This window comes from Eptatretus burgeri, unplaced genomic scaffold (genome assembly GCF_056783735.1).
Source record: "Eptatretus burgeri isolate ZD-2024b unplaced genomic scaffold, Ebu_testis_v1 Ebu_testis_scaffold_3158, whole genome shotgun sequence".
In the NCBI taxonomy this organism is placed as follows: domain Eukaryota; kingdom Metazoa; phylum Chordata; class Myxini; order Myxiniformes; family Myxinidae; genus Eptatretus; species Eptatretus burgeri.
In genome coordinates, this window is record NW_028225106.1 from 22,082 (window position 1) to 32,837 (window position 10,756).

At 45.7% G+C, this 10,756-nt stretch overlaps 1 protein-coding gene across 17 annotated transcripts in view; it reads right to left on the bottom strand.

The window, feature by feature from the left end:
- The window catches only part of LOC147006634 (uncharacterized), a 50,085-nt gene that overhangs the window by 14,184 nt on the left and 25,145 nt on the right, over positions 1-10,756 (bottom strand). For 7 of the 17 annotated variants that reach the window (XM_085868299.1, XM_085868288.1, XM_085868294.1 and 4 more), the window contains 2 exons: positions 10,552-10,751; positions 9,485-9,622 (listed from right to left, as the gene is read on the bottom strand). In XM_085868299.1, coding sequence (XP_085724425.1) covers positions 9,485-9,622; positions 10,552-10,687 — 274 coding nt within the window. In that variant the 5' untranslated portion in view covers positions 10,688-10,751. Of the gene's footprint in view, positions 1-165; positions 279-5,323; positions 6,051-7,854; positions 8,468-9,484; positions 9,623-10,551; positions 10,752-10,756 lie in introns of those variants that run through there. The other 10 variants (XR_015054681.1, XR_015054685.1, XR_015054682.1 and 7 more) reach the window with 5 other exon arrangements.

The following is a 10,756-nucleotide window of genomic DNA, read 5'->3' on the forward strand; positions in this document are numbered from 1 at the left end:
TTTCCATGAGCCTCGACCACGAACACAAAAAACCCTGACTTCCTGAAGCTTAAAATGCAAATCGTTCAAACTGCTGCCTTCAGCTGGACTTCAACCCACAACCTCTAAGATGCCCATCCAGTGTACCCACAAATAAACCACCACTGTACCCACAAAGCAACTTACCGGTACCACATGACAAGCGGACAAGGAAAACCATCAAAAAGAAAGACTTGTGGTCTCACCAAGACCGGCCGTCACATTCACCAGGGGCCTCACAGCATGAATTTTGGGAAGTACTGCCAGGAAAATAACTCCAGTCAATGTTAATATAATGAGTGCAAATCAGTATGAACTTTCTAATGTGGTACAGACAGGGATGGAATGGAGAAAGAGGGAGAGGTGGGGTGGACAGATATAGAGAGGGAGAGAGAGAGAGAGAGAGAGAGAGAGAGAGAGAGAGAGAGAGAGAGAGAGAGAGAGAGAGAGAGAGAGAGAGAGAGAGAGAGAGAGAGAGAGAGAGAGAGAGAGAGAGAGAGAGAGAGAGAGAGAGAGAGAGAGAGAGAGAGAGAGAGAGAGAGAGAGAGAGAGAGAGAGAGAGAGAGAGAGAGAGAGAGAGAGAGAGAGAGAGAGAGAGAGAGAGAGAGAGAGAGAGAGAGAGAGAGAGAGAGAGAGAGAGAGAGAGAGAGAGAGAGAGAGAGAGAGAGAGAGAGAGAGAGAGAGAGAGAGAGAGAGAGAGAGAGAGAGAGAGAGAGAGAGAGAGAGAGAGAGAGAGAGAGAGAGACAGGGAGACAGAGAGAGAGACAGAGACAGATAGAGACAGTGAGAGTGAGAGAGACAGACAGATAGACAGACAGAGCGTGAGAGCAAGAGTGAGTGAGAGAGAGAGAGAGAGAGACTCCTCAATGATGTTAATATGGAGGAGTTCGTTTCATGATAAAGCATACATGGATTACTGACTTCCTCGACTCTCGAAGTCAACATGTGTCTCTCCAAGGAATCCTTTCACCTCCTTTCCCTGTCAGGCTGGAGAACCCCAAGGCAGTGTTCTGGGCCCTGTCTGATTCCTGATCTTCAACAATGATCTCTCTGACTTTCTGGAATTCAGTATCCTCTTTATCTATTTGTTGATCACTCCACCCTCCACCGTGACATCCCTCATCCTTCAGACAGGAAGGCTGTAACCTCCTCCATCTCTTCAGACCTCGAAAAAAAAAATCACAAGATGGTCAAACACTTGGAATATGTCTTTCAATCCTGACAAATCTCACACTCTTACTATCCCTCTCCAAAAGGACCATCTGGCAAACTCTCTTCTCTACCTTCTTAACAATCCTCTTGAGGAAGTTCAGTCATTCCAATTCCAGGGTCTCATTGTCAGCCATGATCTTTCTTGGACAAACCACACTTCAAAGTCGGCCTCAAAAGCCAGCCGCCGACTTCATCAAGCAAAGTCCTTCCTTGGCACACCTGAACACTGATTCACACACAAGGCCTTCATCTTCAGCTCGATGGAATACTGCTCTCTCCTACTGGCTGGCGTCTCTGCCTCATGCCTTGCAAAGCTTGATGCCGTGGAAACCAAGGCCTTCAAGATCATTGGAATCTCCCGCGATGAAGTTGAGTCGATGGGTCTGTCACTTCACCATCACAGACAGGTCGGTTGTGTCTCTGTCTTCGACTGCCTCCTTTCTGGTATTTCACCCTCTGCTCCTTCCGGCTTTGCCCCCCCCAGGTTTCTGTTGGGCACACATGGTCCACCATCAACCGCCTTCTGATGACACTACATAAATCCAGGATGTCTGCTCATTTCCACTCATTTGTTCCCGCCTGTGGAATCAACTTTCACATCCTCTTCAATATCACTCTTCCCTCCAGGTCTTCGAGAAAGTTGTTCACCACCATCTCAGATCATCCCCCCCTCAAAAAACCATGACTTCTCTCGCCATATTATCCCTGCAAAACCCAAACTATCCAACAGGCAAAGGCCTGAGCCTCATCCTGGTGGAGGTGTTGCTCTCTTCATCAAAGACTCTGTTCCTCACTCTCCATGCACTGCCCTCACTCCCCCACACCCCCAGGAATACCTCTGGCTACAGCTTTCCTCCACTCCCACCTCATGTTTATATGTGTACTGTACCATCCACCAAACAGCGATGACTCCATCTGCACCTCACTATCCGAAAACATGTACCAACTTCTATCCTCTCATCCGAACTCTTTCTTCCTCAAATGTGGTGACTTCAATTGTCATCAATAAATCGCTTTTTGAACTTGAACAGCACTCGGAGAGCACATCGTCTTACCTTGCACGTTCATTCTGAACCATCCATGCACCCCATGATATCACATTGTTTCTTGGAATGGGATATGAACGTCAATAATTTCATTATTCACTCACGTCTGGTCATAGATTAGATAAATGAAGTTTCAGATTTTTCAGAAAAGGATTTCAATTCAACGAATTATGGCTGGAATACCACTTCACTAATGACGTCATCGTTATCACCCTACATACCACATGGGAAGTGGATGACACATGGCACGTTTTCATTGTTTTCGTTGAGTGGTTTCAGAGAAAATGATATCCAAATGTTCCCTGTAATTCAATATGGCTGCCATACCATGTGACATATGACGACAATGTTAACAATAAAAACATTCTCCATAGGGAACTCCTCCTATGTTTAAAATTTTGGATCGATCGGACAAGCGGAAACAGTGATATCAATTTTTTAAGTGAAAATATGAAGATGTTGACACATTGACAGACAGACACACATAGACACACAGACACACATAACACATTGGACAAATACAACAGTTCAGGAAACGAAAGAGAAACCGAAAACTAAAAAAGAGAATTCAAAATGTAAAAAACAAAATGTTATGGTTTCCTTCTTGCCACCATACCGGAGAGCCCAGACTTGTGGAGCGCTTGGGATATTGTTGTCACATGGACACCAGTGATCATTCCTTGCCATGAAGGCCTGAAGCTCTTTCAAAGTTATCGTTGGCCTCTTGGTGGCTTCTGATCAGTCTCCTTGCTTGGTCATCCATTTTGGAAGGACGGCCTGATCTCGGCAGGGTCATGCGCTTTCCATTTCTTAATAATGACTGTCTTGACTGCGCTCTCAGGAATATTCAAGGCCTTTGAAATATTTTTATACCCATCCCCTGATCTGTGCCTTTCCATAACTTTATCCCGGAGGTCTTTTGAAAGCTCCTCGGTTCTCATGGTTGAGCATTTGCTGTGAAATTCACAACCCAGCGAAGCCTGGTGTTGGCTTGGTGGTTCGGGTGGCGGCTTGGGATCCTAGGGTCCTGAGTTCAAGCCCCGTTGGCCGCTGAATTAATATACACCAGGAGGTTGACTCAGCCTGTCATCCTTCCGAGGTCGGCAAAATGAGTACCAGTGTACTGGTGAGGGGGACACTGCTTCAGCGGCACAGCCACGTCCCAACCAATGATGCAACCAGCAGCCACAGGCTGCACTCGACAGTGAGAGACTACCCAGCAGTGGAAACCCACAGGAACGGTTGATTTTATTGTGAAATCATCAGAATCACTACAATTTAAACAGGTGGAGGTCAGTTAACCTGGTGTGTGATTTTGAAGGTGATTGGTGACACTTGAACTGGTTTACAATTGCCGTTATGAGGGGTTCTCTCATTCCTCACCAATTCCAATTGCCAATTCCTCACAAAATATCTGTTGCTCTTCCACCCTCCAATCGCTTCATCTGAGCACATGCATGTCAATGTTCTCTTCTTCTTCTTTCGGCTGCTCCCGTTAGGGGTCGCCACAGCGGATCATCCGTGTGATCCGCATAGTGATTTGGCACAGGTTTTACGCCGGATGCCCTTCCTGACGCAACCCTGGTCGCCTCTTACGACACAGGGATATGGTACACCTATTTTAACCGGGGTATACACCGGCCCAGTACACTGGTACTCATGCATCAGTACACTGGATGCATGTCAATGTTCTGTGGTTCTCTAATAACAGCCAGACATCTCGCTCTACTTCATCTCTTGATGCATTCAACATGTGGCCCGAAATGGAGTTCTCTCATCCCCTCTTCCTGTCCAGGCTGGAGTTCCTCAAGGCAGCGTTCTGGGCCCTGTTCTTTTGCTGGTTTTCATCAATGATCTTTCCGATTCTCTGGAAAATCCTCTTTATCTCTTTGCTGATGACTCCACCTTCTGCCGTACCATCTGTCATCCCTCAGACTGGCAAGCAGCAGCTTCTTCACTCTCTGCAGATCTGGATAAAAATCACAAACTGCTCCAACACGTGGAACATGTCTTTCTATCTTGACAAATGTCACACTCTCACTCTGCCTCTCCGAAAGGACCTTCTGGACCCCCCCCTCCCCATCTACTTTCTCAATAATCATCTTTAACAAGTCCTTTCACTCAAGCTTCTGCATCTCACTATCTGTCATAATCTGTCCAGGGAATGCCACATTTCCAAACTGGCCTCCAAAGCCAGTCGCCGCGTGGGGATCCTCCGTCGTGCAAAGTCCTTGCTCGGCCCACCTGAGCTCCCGACCAAATGCGTAGCTCTCGTCCGCAGCCTGATGGAGTACTGCTCTCCTCTCTGGGCTGGTGCCCCCACCTCTCACCTTCTCGGCTTCACGCTGTGGAAACCAAGGCATTTAGGATGATTTGCATCTCCCGTGGTGAGGCTGAGTATTTGGGCCTCTCACTCTCTCACCGCAGGCAGGTCAGTGGTCTTTCTATCTTCCTCCATCTCCTCTCCGGTCTCGCCGCCCCGCTTGATCTACGATGTGTCTTGTGTGTGAATCACTTCCCCCCCCCACATATTTCCGCAAGGCGCTCAAGGTCCGCCAACAACCCCCTTCTGGAAAAACTGCCAAAACCAAGAATCACTGCTCACCTTCACTCTTTCACTCCTCTTTTTTCCCCACCTTTGGAACAAACTCCCACACTCTCTTCAATTCCACTCTTCCCTCCAGCTATTCAAAACAGCTGTTCACCACCACCTCTTATCTTCCCCCATCCAAAACCATGATCTTTTCGACCCCCATTTATCCACCCCAAACCTACCTCATTCAAATTCCCTGCTTTCCTTCCTGAAAGTCCCTGTGGTGTGTCCATCTTGTTTCCCCCGTGTTCCCCGCCCCATCCCTCACCTGACCACAGATCTCTGAATGTCTCTGTTCCCCATTGTTTTGTCTTTCCCTCTCCTGCCCCCTTGTTGTGCATTGTGTGTTAGCTCTCATACGAGCCTCGACAATGTGTACAAAAAAACAAACTTGATTGGAGTCCACCTGTGGCAAATTCAAATGATTGGACATGATTTCGAAAAAGAAACACACCTTTCCAGATGAGTTCCCACAGTTGACAGTGGAGGTCAGAGCAGAAACTCTTCCATGAAGTCCAAGGAACTGTCCGTATAACTCCGAGGTAAAATTGTGAGGAGGCATAGATCTGGGGAAGGGTATGAAATCAATTTCTAGTGTTAAAAGGTCCCAAGAGCACAGTGAGCTCCACCATTTTGAAATGGAAAGAATATGAACGACCCAGACTCTTCCTGGAGTTGGCCGTCCGAACAAACTGAGCACAGTTCATCACCCATTGAAAACCATCCCTACCGTGAAGCATGGTGGTGGCGGCATCGTGCTGTGGGGATGCTTTTCAGCGGCAGGGAATGGAAGACTTGCAAGGATAGAGGGAACAATTAATGGAGCCAAGTACAAGCAAATCCTTGAGGAGTTGGCTTAATGGTTGGTGTGCCAGGCTTTGGCTCCTAGGGTCCTGAGTTCAAATCCCCCTCAGCTGTTGAATTAATACCAGGTGGGGTTAACACGCCTGTCATCCTTCCGAGGTCGGTAAAGTGAGTGCCAGCATGCTGGTATACTGTGTCGGAATGGCGACCCATCCAGGATTGTAGCCAAGGACATTGCCTAAGCAGCACCAACGCTCTGCACAGAGTATGGTCCCAATGTTCTCCCCTTTAGGAGAACCTGCTTCAGAGTGCAAAAGACCTTCGACTGATTTACGTTCCAACGGGACAATTACCCCAAGTATTCAGCCAAAGCAACACTGCAACACGACAAAGTATTGACTTAGAGTCTTAGAGGGTTGAATACACATTGACTTAAGACATTTAAGCTTTTCAGTTTTCATTAATTTGTAGAAATTTCAAAAAATATATTTTCTCTTTGTCATTATGGGGTATTTTGTGTTGATCAGTTACAAAACATTTAAATTTAATCCATTTTGAAGTCAGGCTGGAACACAACAAAATGTGAAAAAGTCGAGGGGTGTGAATACTTGATTAAGGCATTGTAGGTTTCACCACCAAAACACCACAAAGGGCACATTGGTGTCTTTATTTTCTTTCTGCCGTGACATCCTCCGGGTGGGTAAATGGCGCACTCGCTTCGGGGCCTCGAGGTGGAGACGGAACACTGTTGTTTGTGTCCTTTATAACATCCTTAAAAACTAAGTTTCCTGTTTGGAATTATTTTCAATTTTGTTTCAATTTTGTAGGCAGATTTAAACTATTATCTTCCTCCTCTCCGTGCATGTGCGATCGGGACGGATTCATCGCCAAAGTACTGATAAACTACAGGTTTGTTTTCCGATTAATGTTCAAAATATAACTTTCAACTGAAATGGAAATGTTCCCCGAACATAAACTGATGTTTGTCGACAGACTGACGGACAGACAAAGTGAACAAACTGTTTAACTCCACCTTTTGCTTCGTGTGCGTGCGGCAACAAAAAAAAACAAAATAAAAAATAAAAATAAAACCAATGTCACCCGCAGGGTGACCCGTATCTTGCCAAAAGGTGACCACGTGTGACTTCTTTAAGGTCACACTGAGGTGAACAGAGCTGCTATCCACCAGGAGCGACTCCTTGAGGAATATCTGCCTACGAGAGATTCCGATGAGAATCGTTCTACAGAGTAACAATGAAAAATATGTTTTCCTCATGACGTCACCAAATGACGTCATAATGTCTCAAGCTTGACATATCTAGAAAGCACTCATCGAGGTGTTCAATTTGAGGTACGACACGATATGGTTCCTAAAACTTGAAAATTTGACCTTAGGGTCAAATATTTTTGACCTGAGGCGCTAACCATGAAGGTCAAGGCCAATCGCCACCAAAAATTAATCAGCTGAGCGCCAGACCATATACGACATTCCCGTGAAGTTTGGAGACGATCCGATCAAAATTACTCAAAAAATAAGGGTTTCGTCGACTCCCCTGATTTGCGCCAAAGTGACCTTTGACCTTGACCTTCAAAATTTTATGCGCTGAAAGGGACCTCTATAGGCCTCTGATATGCGAAGTTACAAAAATTTCCAATGATAATTGTGCTCTGCAGAGTGTTGTATACTTGATTACAGACAAAAAAAAAAATAAATAAATAAATAAAAAATAAAAAACATGAAGGTCAAGGCCAATCACCACCAAAAATTAATCAGCTGAACGCCAGACCATGAACGATATTCCCATGAAGTTTAAGACGATCCGATCAAATTACTCAAAAAATAAGGGTTTCGTCGACTCCCCTGATTTGCGACAAAGTGACCTTGACCTTTGACCTTGACCTTCAAAATTTTGTCCGCTGAAAGGGACCTCTATGGGCCTCTGATATGCGAAGTTACAAAAATTTCCAATGATAACTGTGCTCTGCAGAATTTTTTACACGTGATTACAGACAAACAAAAAAATAAAATAAATAAAAATAAAAAAAACATACAAGCTGACTAACATATCTTGCAAAAACTTCGTTTTGGCAAGATAATAATTGAGCTTTATATATGCCACCAGTGGAGGTACCCGTCGCTTATCTGTCGGAATTCATCAAACGACGGCACGTTGTACTTACAAACATGCTGCTCCATTCACTGTCATTTTCCCGGGGTTATCTTCCGTCTTCTTGCAAGTCAGCTGACATCATCTTTATTCACCATCCTTGCTGCTTACATTTGCATATGGCGTGAGCAAAAATCACCTCCACTTCGCTGCGCTCATTGTTCTTTGCTTTGGTTTGAACCTCCGCTTGAAATGAGTGAAATGAAACATTCTCCTCCCCTTAAGCTGCCTTCCCCCCTCACGATGCCCCTCCCCCTCAAGCTTCCTTCCCATCACCTTGTGCCGCCTCCCCCTCCCTCAACAGCAATGAATTACCAGATCATGGCAGGATAGCCAAGAGGTACGCATGCTCGCTCTCAGCTGTCTCGCCTGGGTCTGAATCCCGACTGAACTATAAACTGTCATCCCGGTGTTTCACAGGCAGGGTGATTCATAAATCTGTGTGTTGTCTCCCAGATGGGTGTTCAGCTCAGCGTCACATCTGCCTGGATCCTTCCTCCACACTTTCCCCCCTCCCCTACCCTCTACCTTCTCCCTCTCTCTCCTCACCCTATCCCTCTCTCTCGTACCCCTCTTCCTCCTCCATCCTTCCCCTCCCTCCTCTCTCGCTCTTCCCCTCTCACCTCTCCTCTATCCTTCCCTTCCCTCCTGTCCCTCATCCCCTCCCTCTTCCCCTCCCTTCACTCTCCCTCTTCCCCTCCATCCCTTCTCACCTCCCTCCTCTCCTCTATCCTTCCCTCGTCCGCTCCTTCCTCTCCCTCTTCCCTTGAATATTCCCATCAGCGAAGCAACAGGTAGTATTTACTGGTAAACAAGTAAACAAACATGAATAAAGCTTTATATTTTACATTTTCACAATTACCTCAATTAAAAGAGGTTATGATTAAATATAAATGATTTAATGAGCCAGGTGCTCATGAGAGTTCATGTCACTGAACCTTTATGATGGGAAGTGTTCTTCAACATGTCCTTTATGATCCATCCATGAAGACCACACTCTGTACAGAGAGAGCATCAGTGCTGCTGCAGCAGTTACCTGCGTTATTGGACACAATCCTGGACAGGTGACCACTCTGACACAGGATACTCAAACGGCTCAATCATCCCAGCAAGCTGGTATCACTTTGCCAACCTCAGAAGGATGACAAGTTGAGTCAACCCCACCTGGTATTAATTCAACAGCCAAGTGGGATTTGAACTCAGGACCCAAGTAAACCAAACTCACCACCCCAACCATTAAACAACACCAGGTATACCTTTCTGATATTTTACCAAAACAGATAAACAGAGTCGGTACAAACATTCCTATCTCATGACAATGGTTTCATAACAGTTCTTACACCAGGTCAAAGGTCGAGGTCACAGCTTCAGGTCAAAATTTCGTGAAAAATGATTTTGGGTCAAACTTTGACCTTGAACTTGTGACTTCCATCCATCGAGCAGAATTAATTAGTTTCTTGGTAAACTCTCACAAACTCTGCTTAACAAAAAGCCGACTGGTTTAGTGGAAACTAAGTTCACCCTTCACATCTTCAAATATAATATATAACATAATTTGGCCTCAAATAAGGTTGTTACAGGACGAGCTATAAACTTCCAACCTGGTGATGCACAGGAAAATGGTGTTGCATCAGTGAGCATACCTTCCTCTGAAAGCAAAGGTAAGTCTCTTGTCTTCTCATCCAGTGATTCCTCGAGGACGTTAAGGATGCCACTGCAGTCCTCATGAACAGGCCATTGTGTGCCGGTGCAGAGGCACATCATCACAAGTAAATCTTCAACTGATTTGTTGCAAACGAGATTAAAGAGGAATCAAATGATGAATGAAGTGATGAGGTATCAAATGATGTCATACATGTACAAGAGGGAGGGTAACATGTCATGGATGGGATTTCCATTCACAATTCAATTCCGGCTCCGCTCCAGACATCGTGACATTCAATAAATCAACTAGAACGGGCACTCATAGAGCGCATACCTTCGCCGCCACTACTTTTTTTGTTCTTGGTATGAGTGTAGGGAACTGGTTTGATGCTGGTTTCATGCAAATCGAATAAGAATTGACTGAGTTATGCGGAAAACCGCATATTTTTCAAGGGCATGACCCCCCCCCCGACATTTTACCCCAACCGGTGACATGTGTTATGACATCATTGTGTCACAAGATTGGGCATTAAATTCTGAACATTTTGGTGCTGGGTTCATGTAAAGCGGACAAGAATTGACCGCGTTATGACAAAAACCGCATATTTTTCAAGGTCGTGACCCCCCTGACCTTTGACCCCTAACCGGTAACAAGAGTATGGGCGTCATTGTGTCATATTGCATATCACAAGATGAGGCGTTGAATTCTGAACATTTTGGCGTAAGTTGCATGCAAATTGAATAAAAACTGACCGTGTTATCGTAAAAAGACGATTTTGACCTTTTCGTGACCTTGACCTTGACCTTTGACCCGAACGATCCCAAAATCTAATCGAATGCTTCGTGGCTCATAACCAATCATCCCACCAAATTTCATGCAATTCGGTTTAATACTTTTTGAGTTATACGAATCACAAGATTACAAATAAATAAATAAATAAATAAATACACGCCGACCAAAACATAACCTTTCGCAGAATGCGAAGGTAATAAGTCCCTGTGTTTGAACACAGCACGGATCAGCACGGGACACACAAGTTCTCGGTACGGAGTGAACGTCACGTACCGGGTCTGGATCCCTTGTCCTCGGGTGAACCGACCATGGACCCGCGGTCTTCCGGAGAACCTCCCGGACCGACCACGTATCCTCCATCGGAACCGCTCGTGGATCCCGGGGTGTTCTCTCTCAGATCTCGGGTCATGGTGGACCGCACGTCGTGTCGGGTGAAGGACGGTACGCTGTGGTAACCGAGTGAAGAGCGCAAGCTGTT